Source organism: Nicotiana attenuata, unplaced genomic scaffold (assembly GCF_001879085.1).
Source record: "Nicotiana attenuata strain UT unplaced genomic scaffold, NIATTr2, whole genome shotgun sequence".
NCBI lineage: Eukaryota > Viridiplantae > Streptophyta > Magnoliopsida > Solanales > Solanaceae > Nicotiana > Nicotiana attenuata.
The window spans coordinates 145568-160982 of NW_017672755.1; the positions used below are offsets into that span (position 1 = coordinate 145568).

At 35.7% G+C, this 15415-nt stretch overlaps 1 protein-coding gene across 1 annotated transcript; it reads right to left on the reverse strand.

The window, feature by feature from the left end:
- Positions 1-1403: 1403 nt before the first annotated feature.
- Positions 1404-6155, reverse strand: LOC109214386. The gene is made up of 3 exons (XM_019378297.1): positions 5961-6155; positions 5327-5426; positions 1404-5118 (listed from the first exon to the last, which is right to left on the reverse strand). Exon 3 carries the CDS (start codon positions 5042-5044, stop codon positions 1808-1810), a length of 3237 nt encoding a protein of 1078 aa, XP_019233842.1. The 5' UTR covers positions 5045-5118; positions 5327-5426; positions 5961-6155; the 3' UTR covers positions 1404-1807.
- Positions 6156-15415: the final 9260 nt, after the last annotated feature.

Consider the following 15415-nt stretch of genomic DNA (forward strand, 5'->3'; position numbering starts at 1 on the left):
CACTGGCTATCTAGTGAAGTTTGGCAATGCTCTAGTATCCTGGTAGTCTAAGAAGCAAGACATTGTTGCTAGAAGTTCAGCTGAAGCAGAGTTTAGAAGCAAGCCTTCAACTGTTGCAGACTAACCTGGCTGACTGGGTTGTACAAGGAGCTAGGAGTAACTGTTCAATGGTCTATAGATCTTTACTGTGACATCAAAGATGCCATTCAGATTGCAGCACAATCCTATATTCCGTGAAAGAACAAAACATATTGACATTGATTGTCACTTTGTCCGGGAGAAAATATTTCAAGGAATGATCAAAACACATAATGTGCCTGCCAAAGAGCAGCAAGTTAACCTTCTGACTAAAAGCTTAGGGAAGCTGCAGCATGACTATCTTGTATCCAAGCTGGGGTTGAAGAACATATTTCAACCATCAGCTTGAGGGAGGGTATTGAAGTGTGAGAGTTGTTAGTTAGGAAGTTAGCAGTTGGTTAGTTAGTAGTGACAATTGTACATAATTGTTAAGTTCAAGAAGCAGTTAGCGGTTAGTTGTATATATTAGCTATACAATGCATTTGTAGCTTAATTAATCCAATAAGAAAGCAGCTCATTTCTCCTGCTCATTTTTCTCTCTGTTCTTCATCATCTCCTTCCTTTGATCAATGAGTGCTTGATCCAAATTTGATCAGGACCAAATTAGAAAGAGTAGAGAAAGTTATTTATATGGGACGAGGTGGAGAATATTTCAAGCAAACAATCAACAAAGGTTTCGATTCCAAATTAGTTGATGTTACTGTATGATTTCTCTAAATATATGTACTTCATATGAAATAACATTGCAACATTAAACTACAACTCCAATATCGTTTTCAAGTGTTGGATAAGTTCTCCATCCTTTCCGTAGCAACATCGGATCCGTCCTCATTTCTCTTGTATTGCCCAATTTGGTGAAACAACAAATTGACATTTTTCTAAAAATATACGTACGACATCGTCAAACCAATACTAAACTTATTTTGCAGAGATGGGGATACAGTGGAATTGAGTCTTTTTTAACTTTAGCTCCAATCATTTAAAGGAATAGTTATATCCGAGTTCCAGTTAAAAATACATTATGATTAACAGGCTCACGTTGGAATTTTTAGTTTCATGCATTTTTTTCTTTTTATATTGCTGAACTCTTTAGTCACAAAGTCATCCGATTCAAAACTGAAAGGTGAATGATCACGAAGAGTTATCAAAAGAATAGCTCATTGAAAACAAGGTTTGAAACTTTCAAGTTGCCCGTTCCCCTCGCAGATGAGGATGGATTACATAAACCACAATGCCATTGAGAGGACAACGTTGTGCATCTAATATCCTCGCAAGTCGCAACATGTTTCAGCAACCATCCGGTGATAAAATTCATTCACCAGACATACAGCAAAGGACCAATTTGTATTAATAGCTGCTGCTGCAAACATACAGCAATTAAAAGTTGGTGCACGTGAAATGCCAACTATCCTATTAAATGTAGTGAACGTTCTTAAGATTTACACTAACAATGAATTCGAGAAGTAAAGCAAAAGACTGAAGATCTGTCATGTCTACAGCTCATGCAACCATCGAGGAATGAACTGATGATAGATTTACACTAACAATGAATTCGAGTGAAGTAAAGCAAAAGACTGAAGAATCTGTCATGTCTACAGCTCATGCAACCATCGAGGAATGAACTGATGATATGGGGCAACAGAGAGGAAGATTTCACTGCCAAGACTCTCTAAATCCAGGAGAACCAATTCACATTTGAGTCTCATCACACTATAATTGGGGCATCACTTTATAAGGGACACGGTACTGAAGCAGGATCAAGCTCCCAGCAGCCTATTAAAGCCCCTCCTTTTTCCCCAGTCAGCTGAAATGCAGGGATCTGATGAGAGAATCTCCCGAACTCATCTTTTTTTATTTCTAGAATAGCAGGATTCAATCTTGGTTTTCTTAGAGACCTGAAGACTGACTTGAAACCATTCACACGCGCCATGGATGAAACTTTTATCCGGTCTTTTGAATTCTCGATGACCTCCACTATCTCATACTCAAACTTGTCTGGATCCAAACCTGATTTTTTCCAGTTCTTGTACAGTGCCCAAATCTCTCCTTCTCTTGGGTAGATTTCAAACCTATTTCTATTATTAGAGACTGTTTTCACCACGTGCGAGAAGCTACTGGGATCAAAGACTTGGCATTTTTCGTTCTGCACTTTGAATGTTCCGCAAACAGTCAGAGGAGCAGTTTTACGCCCTGCACTAGATTCAAGAAGGACTACATGCAATTTGAATGGGGAAGGAACAATCTTCTTAATCTGAGCATAAGTCTTTGGCAATGTACTATTTTGACCATAAAGAGCCCATACCTGATCTACCTGAAACTTCCCCATAGATCTGTCCATCCTAAAATCACAAAAAACTTCTTCAGAACCTTTTTCATCTGATAAAGTTATTGGATTTTTGGAGCTTCCAGAGGAGTTGCCGAGACCAAAGCTCTTTGTGCGTGAATGCGACTCTTCATCAGCTTGACGTGACAAATGACTTGGTATGCTGGGACTTGAATGACAGTTCTTTTTAATACAATTATCGTCAAAATCAGTGGAAGGATTGTCATTGGCAGAAAGAGAGCTCATCTTATTTTGCGTTTTCTCCGAGATGTTCACTCCTCTAGGAGATTTTCGAACCTTAGCAGACTCACCATCAGTAGCATTGATGCCTTTCAAGTCCCCGGACTTCAGAGATATCGTCGCATTCTCAGATGTCCTGGATTTGTCTCTAGTTCCAGGGGGGAAAGCAAACAAAACTTCTACAGGTTGAGAATTTGAAGTCCTGCTTTCTTCCTTAACTTTGCCAGGGTACCAAATATCGTCTGGATCAAGGGGTAGGGAAGCAGGATCAAGTTCAAACGATCCCGCTGGTACACCCTCTCGCTCAGTTCCAGTCATTTTGAAAGAGGGAACTCGATGAGAGAACTTGTAAAGTTCATTTGGCTTTACAAAGAATGTACCAGATACAGTAATCCTTGTTCGCTGGAAAAGGCTAACAAAGCCAGTCACTTTATCTAAGTAACCAACTTGGACACCAACATCCCCAACATAATCAGAAAGAATCTCCACAATTTCATACTTGTACTTCCTATGGTTCTTTGGGTCCGAGCTCCAACAAATATCCCAATCCTTGAAAAGGGCCCACGTTTCCCCTTTCCTAGGATATACAGCGTACAAACCTCTCTTGCCCATTTCGCACTGAACTTGATGAGAAAATGTAAGTCGATCAGAAGTGGAATCAGTACACCCACGTTTAAATTTCCCACAGCCAACAGGCAACTCTGCCCTGACCCAAGCTCTGCCTCCTTGATCTTCTGGATGAGCCTCGAGCCAACTGAAAATCACATTAAATTCAGGACTGGATACCTTCCTAATGTGGGCATAGAATCTTGGCATACCATCCTCCGTATCATAGCAAGCCCAGATTTGGTCAATTGCAAAGCAATTTTCTGCTTTGTGCTTGTCAAAATCACTGAATTCAGGATCAGGATAATCATACACCTGTGCAGGATTACTATCAGAAATGGTATCTGGTTCGGAATCAGAATCAACGAGAAGTTCAATATTTTTGGCACCCCCTGATGGCGGTCTGGAAGCCTGTCCATTAACAGTCCCAACTTTAAAATTGTTGGTTTGCACATCCCTTTCAGGACAGCCCAATCCATTTTGATTTAATCTTTCCACAGAATTACTGCACGGCCTAGTTGCACATGCATGTCTTTGATTATCACCGCCAACATCTTCTTTCTGCTGAGGTTTACTATCTCCAGCTGACTGGTTAGACCGCGCCTTCTTCAGATGGCTTGCCAAATCATTCTCATCATCACTTACACCTTCATTGTATGAAACATTCTGCCGATGCCGAGATGATCTCCTAGCGCCATAGGCATCAAGTCCAGTTCCTTGTTCAGCAGGTGGATTGTTTCCATTTTCAATCTCCACATCTTCTGTCTCGACACTGGTTGAAGTATCAGAGCTTTCACTCGATTCAACTGTCTGCTTCCGACCCCTTTTCCTGCTTTTGCGATCCACCTTTGGCATTGCAGCTCCTTCTCTCATACCACCTGTTCGCTTTCCATCCTTCCGTTTGGTTCTCATATCCTCAAACACTGGAGCAGTCTTTCCTCTGCATATCTCTGGACCCTGTTGGGGTCCAGTTCGTGTAGGTGGAAACCCAGCACTTCCTGCAGTCATTTTCGAGGTTCCTTGGTTAGGAAGTTCTTTCTGCACAAAAGACTGGTTGAGATTAGATTTAAGGGGCACATCCTGAAATGCAGGCTGACTCCATTTGGGTCCAGGAGGGACACCTTGAGAACCTATATCAAATGCTATAAAAGGCTTCGAGCATTTCTGACAACGCAGAGCACTGTTCACATAATTACTATAATACTGGTATCTAACTTTGCAAGAGGGGCACTCTGTCCAGAACGTTTCCTGCACTGCAGATGAAGCTGGTTGTGTAGATTGACGGTGATTTAGATTATTGAACGGAGCATTGAAACCATTGTGAACATTGTTTTGCCTGACAAATGGATATCGATTAACCTGATGAGGTGGTTGCTTTGCTACGAAAGATTTGGATAGAACTTTACACTTATTATCGTATGAAGACTTTTTAACTGGGTCAGAGAGAACCATATTTGCTTCCACAATTAGCTTGAAAGCTGCCTCTGCACCAGGCAACTTATTCTTGTCAGGATGAAGCACGAGTGCAAGTCTCCGATATTGTTTCTTGATGGTCACTTCATCAGAAAACTTATCAATTTGAAGAATCCCATACCAGTCCTTTTCTGATCCCACTACTTTGTTTTGAGATGAACAGTGAACATTACAGACAGCAAGTAACTGGGAAATGTTCTCCAGTTGAGGGTAAAGTCGTTCGGCTTTCACCGCAACCTTTTTAGCCCCTTCAAAGTCATTATTCAGCAATTTCTTCTCCGCAAGTTCTTTGGCCTTTAGGGCCTCGTCCTTGTTGCAGTCCATCACAGATTGAACTTAGTAAATTAACTGGCCAAGTGATAAGTATAAGTTCCTAACTTGTCTTCTTCATCTCAACTCTATAACAAGAAAAAGGGAAAGTAACATCAATATCGCCAAAAAAAAAAAAAGTGTGCATCATATAAACAGAAATCAAAGTGGATATTGACAAAATAACATATACTGTCACAAAGCAAAACAAGAGTACTAAATGGTAAAAAGGACATGCTGCATTTCTCAAGACAGGCATAGAAAAATACATTTTTACTTCTAGATAAGGAACTTTACCTTCAATTAGAACTTATGTGCTTTTGCAGCAGCTATGAGCGAGATTAGTGGCAGATCAAACCCACAGAAAGACCAGAAGCTTATATGAAGATATCAAAGTCTGCAATAAAGAATAGTCAATTTCAACTAATCTACGGAAAACGATTAAGTAAAATATAAATAAACAAAACACATAACAATAGATGTCGCATATGGATTTCTTAACTCAAATGGTATCTTAAAGTTTGGAGGTAAGTCTATTTCTAGATTCCCGACTTCTGAGCATATTTCATAAATGTGACAGAGCAAAATATAAGGTATCAGACAGTGAGAGTAACACAAGCAGCTCAAATTTTACCAAAAAACGAACAAAGGGAAGCAATTAATAGAGACCCTTACTTAGTCAAAGTATCAGGAACTGAGACAAATCTAGAATTCGAACACCAAAAAACAGATCAACAAATATCCTAAACCCTAAGACTTCAATTAAGAGAATCGGAGTTCATACTCTATTATTGAGAGGGAAAAAAAAGCCAGCGAACACAATCCAAATACTTCAAACTTCTAAAGCCCATGTGACCCAAAACCCTGAATCACAATACAAATCGAGAAACAGTACACACACAAGTATCTACACATACAGAAATATGCTTACCGGTATGAGCCACGCGCCTGGGATGAAAAGGAGTAAAACCGAATTATGAATATGGAGAGAGAGAAAACCCCAGTTGAGAATGATTTGACAGATAGACACAGAAGAGAGAGTTGGGGAGTCGCGGGAAAGAGAGTGAGAATTCAGGGAAAGGGGGAAAGACCCGGACTTCTGAAATTTCATTCCCCGACAAAAGGATTAAAGAAGGTTCTTCTTAATTTCCATATAAGATGGAAAAAAATTGTAGGGTGTTTCAATTTTGTTGGACTGGGCCCATAAATTTTTTGGTTTTCAATTTGGCCCATCTAAGAAATTGTGGGCTTTTAGGAGAAATTCAAAAATAGCCAAATTTACAAGTGGTCATGCAAAAATAGCCACAATTTAAAAAGTAATCGAAATTTAGCCACTTTTCATATAAAGATAAATCTGAACGAAAACACTATCCAAAATCCGGAAAATACTTCAGTATAATATACTGGAATGCCAGTATAATATACTAGAACTATAGTTCCAGCATAAGTATGAGTTCCAGCATAAGTATACTGGAACTCGAGTATATTATATTGGAGTTCCAGTATATTCCAGTATAATATACTGAACTTCTAGTATAATATACTTGAGTTCCAGTATAATATAACGGTCCAGCATAATATGCTGGAAGTTCATACACAGGGTGCTCCAATCTCCAGTATATTATGCTGGAACTTTCCGCGTATTGGAGTTCCAGCATAATATGCTAGAAGTTCATACACAGGTGCACCGATCTCCATTATATTATGTTGGAACAATCCGTGTTGCAGCAAAATAGTGGCTATTTTTCAATGACTTTGCAAACGTTGGCTATTTCTGAATGACCAGTCCGAAAACTGGCTAGCCCGTGCTATTTTTACCTTTAAAAAGGGAAAGTTGAACTCGAGAACTTTGATTTTTATTTTTGTATTACACTGTGGGATCAAGATTGTAGATGATGAAAGGAGAACAGTGAGAATTAAATGCACACTTATTGTGTGCGAGCATGTTTATTGTGGAAATTCCGTTTTCTCTACGACTAATATCTTCTTTCGAAGGCAAAATTTTTTTTAAAGCGGATCCATGTATAGGAGAAGGGGTGGTACACCACCCGCACGTTCGGATAAAATACATGTATATAGTACTATCTTCCAGAAAAAAAGTATATATTTAACGAGTGGCACCCTAAATAACAAAATGGCCAAGAGGTGCCATGGTTAGAGATCCACCTTTCCAACTAGCACGTGCAGGATCAAGACTCATTAGTGGCTAGTCAATTATGCTTTTCCTCTTGGCCCTACTTTCCTTTTTCCATTTCTTTTTTCAGTTCTTCTCTTTTTCTTAATTTCTTTAATTTTCGTCATCTTTGTATTTATTCTTTTTGTACAACCTCATTTTTATCTTTTGAATTATATATTTGCTTCTGTTTATTTTCTAGAACTCAAAATTAATTTTTATTTGAATATGATTTTAATCATTTTTCGTTTTAACCATCTAATGTTATTTTTCCCTTGATTTCAGATAAAGGACCAAACATCTTCATTTGGTTATCATATATTTAATTATGCACCAATAATTCGAACCGAATTAAGTCAAGAAAGAGCGAACCAATCAAATGTATACCCTAATTCAATCTTCTTGATAGTGGTAGATTTATATTAAAAATAGCCTCTTATAGAAATGCGTAGATCTGTGTGGTCCGGCCTTTCTCGGACCCCGCGCATAACGGGAGCTTAGTGCACTGGGCTGCCCTTTATAATGGCACCCGTAGCCATCAAATCATGGATCCGCCTATGTGTGCGAGATTCAAGGGCGGCTCAATCACAATAGTGGCCTAAAGCCAAAATTATTTATGAGGCCTTAAACCTTTTCTGATGAGAATTTATATAAATTTCATCTTAAATACATTTTTCTTGCTTTTTTGGTCAAAATTGGAAATATAATCAAACTTTTTTCTAATAATAATTTATTAATTGATAATAAGGTTAATATACATCTATATTTTCTTCTCCTTTTTGGATTCATTATCATACTCAAATAAATAAGGACATATTCATTTTAAAAATACAGTCTATATTTTTTTAATTTAGTATTTTATTAATGTTTGTTAAAAAATTACCAATAACACATTTGTGGTAATTATATCAAAATTTCAGTTCCTTTTTCTTTTCTTTTTTTGAGTTTTTGAGGTGCACGTGATTCAGTTTTTCTTATTCACATATTTAAATTCAACTTTAGTATATAAAAAAGAATAGAATATACCTATGAAATAGACATATAGAAAATAAAAATATCACATTAAAAAAACAACAAAAAGTCTTAATAATAAAATCTGATACTAGAAGTTGATAACTTGATAATTGATAGCAAAATAAGTTAATTTTACTTTGTTTACTTTGATATGCTTGAAAACTTTCAAATGAATGAAATAGAATTGCAGTTCAAGTTATTCAACGTGCTTTATTTTTTCTGTTTGACAAATATGTAGCGCATATATAAAAAGAAGAGAAAAGCATAATTACAAAGAGAAATTAGGAAACTAGGACCTTAAAAATGAAAATGAAATGTAATATCTGTATCTCCTTTTAGAACTAGTCCTTTTTGGCCATTTCTTTCCTTATAAAAGTTTTGCACTCTTTTCACTACCAAATCCAATATTTCCTATTAAAAAATTAAGATAAAAATTAACTACATGAGTACTAATTTTTTGGGGCCCCAAGAGCTTGGGGCCTAAAGTAAATGCTTTATTTGCTTGGCCCTTCAGCCGCCCCCGGCGAGATTCCTATCGTATCACTATATTGTAAGGTCGAGAACTTTTGATTTACTTTTTCACCATAATAATAATGTTTTTATTTACAATATCAACTGAAGAAACATAACACCCCTCGAACTACTTGATATTAGGATTAGGGATGCATAATTCTGTTTATACATACTAGTGAAGAATAATCAATCTTGTTACAGTATATTGCATCTTCGAAATTTGTTGCGTGCATCTAATAGCTTTGTGCATATCACGTGCAGAAAGCTATTAATGCTTGAATGCACTGACAAGCTTGATGTCGATTTGACAAATATAATGATTTATTTAGTAGTGAAAGAGCTCTCAAATATGAGTTGATGATTAAACTTGAAATAAATTATAAGGATAAATCAATCTTATTATATGACACTTCCAAAGTTGCTCAATCTAGTCGCTTTGTCATTGAACCTTTGAAATATTTTGTGTTATCATTTGTGATTCGATATTGAGCTTGTTAACCATGTGGATAATACTACAAGTAATATTTGGTCATTCCCGACATAGTACAAAAATAAAAGGATTGTTCATATTTGTACTCTAGTCCCTCTTTGTGAATTGATATTTTGTGTAATTTTGAATTTTTATATTTTGGAAGACTTAGAGGGTGTTTGGCTAAGCTTATAAGCTGGTCAAATTGGCTTATAAGCACTTTTTGGCTTATCTACGCGTTTGGTAAAATTAAAAGTGCTTATAAGTTAAGTGCTTATAAGCCAAAAGCCATAAGTTGGTCTCCCCCAACTTATCAAATTTTAGCTTATAAGCACTTTAGGTTTGACCAAAATATTTACTATTCTATCCCTAAAATACTTCTTTTTGAAACAAAACTCTTTGTATACCCAATTTTTTAGGTGCTTATTATTAATTTCGGCACTTTTATCCAAACACGTAACTGCTTATTTTTTAAATCAGCTCAGCACTTAAAAGTGCTTTTCAGCACCTATGCTTATCAGCTACTTTAAATCAGCTAAGCCAAACAGGCTCTTAGATGCTTGTCTTCGACTCTTAGGTGCTAATATGCTTATCTCTAGAGACATAACACTTAGTATTGAAAAAGAGATTTGTCTCTACACTCTATATAAAAGAGCAAATTTATGATTATGGATTCTTTTTAGAGGTCTTCGGCTTATTATAATTTTTTAGCGTGTGATGCACAAAATCTTTCTTTTTCATTGAATTTTTTTATCTAAAATACTAAAGTATCCAACGATCATTAGGTGTTTTAGCAGTAGAAGCAGTGCAACTCACATATACTAAGCTAGTTCTCAATCTAATACCAAGTGTAACGATACAATCTAAACTAATGACTCAATATGAAGATTAAATTTAAGTCCCATATATATTAAGATCAAAACTAATTGTTTGTTTGGGGAATCTTACTAGTTCAGTTGATTGGCTACCTAAATTTTTATGTTGTTGATAAGGGTTCGATTCCCCACCTTGTAATTTCCTCAGTCATTCCCTACCCCCCCCCCCCCCCCCCATATGTAGGAGGGGAAAACGGGCGGGTCCGGTTAGATATGGTTTGGGTCGAAAATGGGTAATGAAAAAACGAATAAATTATCCGACCCCACTCATATTTAATACGGATAAAAAACGGGTTAACCGGCGGATAATATGGGTAACCATATTATCCATGACTTCTTGCATATGATCACTTTTGGGAGAATTCTTAGCCTCCCTAACTTGAGGAACCCTCAATTTGAGGCTTTACAAATGTAAAAGTTAGACCCATCGGCTATCCATTTTTTAAATGGATAATATGGTTCATATCCATATTTGTCATATTTTTAAAAAGTACGTTATCCAACCCATTTTTTAGTGAATAATACGGGTGGTTAACTGTTTTCTTTTAACCATTTTGCCACCCCTACTTATATGTAACATATAATATGCAATCACCAAGAATAAATAAGGGATCTTTACATAAATAGCCTATCATATTCACTGTTTCTTTTTCTAGCCATCTACACATTATATATTGATTTTATAAATATTTATACACATATAATACACAAATTATGCATGTATTATACTTTCACTGGCTATTTTTAATTTAAACAATTGGGTGAACGGCTATTTGAGTTAATGTTTCAATAAATAATCCAAATTGTTGGTGATTATATTTGCAACTATTACGGTGGGCAGATTTACTTATCTAAACGAGCCTCCACAATATTTTAGAAAACAAAGTAAAGTTCAGATTTATAGATAATGTTTTAAAATCAAATCCAACTTTAAACACAAAAGATTAAGTTAAGATCAAATTAAATGCCAAATGTATGCTTATTAAATTTGATATTTTTGCTATATGGGCTAGAGTGACCCGACCCGAAATTGATAAGCAGATCAAAGGAGGACACAATCGGAATCTGTATGTCAAAGCTTATGCCACTATCGTCAATTGGCAGTACATCACAAGCATGAGGAATAAGTACTTGACTACCCACCATTTTCTTGTTAAAGAATGATTCTCTTCGACCTTGAGAGGACTAGCACTAAGGTGGTACACAAGTTTAACACCTTATTCTATTAAATGTTTTAAAATTAAACATGTGTTTAGACAATATTTTGTTGGAGTAAAAATAAAAGAATATTTGAAGTTGAAGTTGAAATTGGATCTATCTGGACATGTATTTCACTTGAAAAAAAAATTTAAAATTTTGTGAGTGAAAACCTCTATTTTACCTTAAATTCTCGCGAAAACCCGTTTTTCAGTTTCTAATTCTCTATTTCAAGTTGAAGTTAGAAATAATTGACCAAATTATAAAACAAACATTGGTCATGCAAATAATATTTGATATTAAAGTTGAAAAAAATGAAATACTAATGTCGTTTTTGTAGTCTTTATGGTAGAATTGACAAACTTAACGGAAAAGCAGCAAAGCTAGTTAGCATGTAAGTGGAAGACAAGTACTAAGCAGTCATGATTTAGTTTCTTACAAAGTAGACACATACATATACAAAAAAATTGCTCAAGTTTACGAGATTCGATGACTCCTCAATATTATACATAGGTCTTTCTCTACCAATGACATTCAATTTACCTTCAAGCATGTCTTTTTCATGTATAGGTGTATAACTTAAGCAATCTAAATTGAGAGGTGAGGATGTGTTTCTTGATGTATTCAAGATTTGGTTTTTGTCCAGTTTGCAGATTCGAAATACTGCTACAGTTATACTAGGGGTGTTCAAATCGAATCGGAAAACTGTATCAAATCGAGAAGTTAAATCAAACCAATTAAAAACCCGATTAGGATTGGTTTGATTTGGTTTGGTATTGAGTAAAAAAAACTCGAACCAAACCGACATATTAATATATAACTTTTATATATACTTTTAAGACTTTATATAATTTTTCATTAAAAAATGTCTAGAAATATTTGGGGTTTTTTTATGGGACGTAATATTTAATAGAACTATGAAGTACATTCATTTTTATTTACATTGAATAATGGATTGTATCACTTTCTTATCAAGTGTTATTGAAATGCGTCAATTATCTCTTTGTTCTTCCATATTCATATGTCAAGATTTCTTATATTTTTTTCAAATGTGAAGTGGTATTTCGATAATTTTAAATTAAATAGAACATATCACTATTTAGGTATCATAGCAAAAAAATTATTGTTAAACGGCTAAGAAAATACTGTTTCATGTGTTACTAAAAAAATTCTCCCATAAGAATATTTTAATAGATCATATGTTTGCCAATTTTTTCAATTTTTACTAAACATATATTCACTTATCAAAACTTTATCTATAAATTAACAAAGTAAGCTTGAAATAATATTCATATAACAAATAAATCCGAAAATTCGAAAAACACGACAAAACCGACACTACCAGAAATCCGCCAAAAATCGACCAAAAAAACCGACCAAAGTTGGTCGGTTATGACCAATTACCGACCAAAACGCGACCATTTACGTGTGGACGGTATTTTGACGGTCGGTTAAGAATACCGACCAAAGTTGGTCGGAAATTACCGACCAACGTTGGTCGGTCAATTAAATTCAAAGAAACAAATATTCAAAAGAAAAAAACCGACCAAAGTTGGTCGTATTTTAATTATGTAATCAAAAGATTCACCATCTGGGAATCGAACCGTGGTGTATGTTGTGGTAAGGTACTATTCTACCACTAGACCATTGGTGCATTTTGTTTTAAGATCGTCTTTTTTTTTATTTATACTCTTTAATTGTATTTTCGCATGAAAATAACCGACCAAAGTTGGTTGGTTTTGTTAAAAAATAAAATTACCGACCAAAGTTGGTCGGTTTTTTAAAATGACCGGCCTAAGAATACCGACCAAAGTTGGTCGGTTTTTTAAATATTAATTTCATTTATTTTAATTGAAAAACCGACCAAAGTTGGTCGGTTTCTTGAAAAATAAATTTCGCGGGACTCAAAAATAGTTTCCCGTATTTTTGCGCCAAAGAAAACCGACCAAAGTTGGTCGGTTTTCTTAAAAAAAAATTAAAAAATTAAATATTTTGAAAAGCCGACCAACTTTGGTCGGTTTTTTGACCGACCAAAGTTGGTCGGTTTTTCTTGGTCGATTTTTGCCGAATTTCTAGTAGTGCGAACCAATCCAAACCGATATAGTAGATTTGGTTTTGTTTTGATAAAATTCAAACCAACACGGTCCATGCACACCCCTAGTTAATACCTAAATGTATTAACATGTACTAGCCGTGAAACCAAAAAGAAAGTAGATACCACATGCTAAGACTTTATACCATTACTATAGAAAATATGTCTCACCCGCTAAGTAACTTGGTGGACTGTACTCCGACTGCAAGTAAAGCAGCTAAAAAAAAATCAGAAAACTAACACAAACAGCAGAATGTTTTTATCAGTTATCCAAATGCTGCAAGCAACACATTGTAGATTTTTAGACAACCATTAGTTTCAGGGGCGGATTTAGGGTGCGGAAGGGGTTTCACCTGAACCCCCCTACGCCGAAAAATTACACTGTATATGTTTGACCAAAAAGTACAAAACTTTTGTTAAACTAATTAATAAGAGTATGGAGGATAAATCTTAGCCAAGAATAGCTAACTCTAGATTAAACATTAAAGTACATTGAATAGGAGAATAAGATATAGTTGTATGGGTCAAAATTAGATCAGAGAAATTCGGCACGCGGAGACATAAGGCCGAGGTCGGACGGTCATCAATAAGGCCGAGGTCGGACAATCATCAATAAGGCCGAGGTCGGGCAGGCCGAGGTCGGACAATCATCAATAAGGCCGAGGTCGGGCAGTGATGAAACAGCTAGTTTGCTTTGGAATCCTCAAAAGGAATATTCTACTGAATATTCCCTCTAAATTGTACCTTTTCTTTTAGGGTTTTTCTAGGAATACCCCTTATAAATAGGAAGAGAGGACTTCCCAAAAAGGGGCTCTCTCTCTCTCCCCCTCTCTAATATGTAAACACTCCTCTTTAAAGAGATGAGAGGATCTGTGATCCTAGACCTTGATGAGATCCAAAAAGACTCCTAAGGTTCTTATATTTGTCTATCATTCATCTTTATCAAATGAAAGAGGATTCGCCTCATTCAAGATTGGGTGACTATTTTCCTTTATTTACATTTTATTTCCATTTAATGTTACTTAATGCATCTTTCTTTATGCTATTAAATCTGGCCATAATCACCGCCAACACTTATATTCGGCTATGTTTTTCTATTCATATTATTTATCTCGGATCTAGAGTTAATTATCCTTAACTAGGATTTACCCTCCATCTTCTTATTTAATTAGTTTAACAAAAAAGATCTCATACTTTTTTGGTCAAACAATTTTGTACCGTCTGTGGGGATTTTCTAGTTAAAATTTTAGTTTCCTCTAGATCTAGAATTCAATTCTAGTTTCACGTTCTGTTCATAAGTATGATTTACCATGTTTCTTGATTCATACTAGTTACGTGGTAAATCTTCATTCATGCTAGTTACACTCTATTCAAAATAAATTAAGGTAAGTAAAAACAAAATTGGAGTAACAGAACAACAACTGCCCCTTTCTCTTTCCCTTGTTTCTACTTAAACAACTTCAGTTATATTTTATGAAAACTCCAGCTTCTTATTCATTATTAGACAAAGAATCACCAATGTAATTAAGCTCTTAGTGACATATATTGTTGTAACAAAAGCACAAAAGAAGAGTTTCTTTTTGGCTCTTTGAGTAACAGGCACCGAAGACGAGACTAGAAGAATTTGATGAAAATCGAACCTAATACTTAATGAATAGAAGACTCCAGTAATAAAGGGCAAAAAAGCAAGCATCGTCGAGGACGGACGTGAGGATCTGGGACGAAGATAAAGTAATGAGAACAAGGAGAGGTGTCTGTTATCCGAAAGTAAACGTGTGTATCGAAATAGAGTAGTTGTGAAGAGAAGAAAAGATATTTCCGGCATCGGAGAACATATGGGTCGTCGGAAAAGATCAAAACTTTCACCGGAGTTCACTGCTCAAAACTTTCACCGGAGTTCACTGCTCAAAACTTTCACCGTAGACATAGAACTTTACTAAAGCGGACATCCACGTCAAATTGGTAGCGGCCACTGAAAGCATAACCAGAGAAGGGAGCGTGGTCACCCTCTCCACTCGTCGACCGATCAAATCGAGGTAACGACGCTTTCATT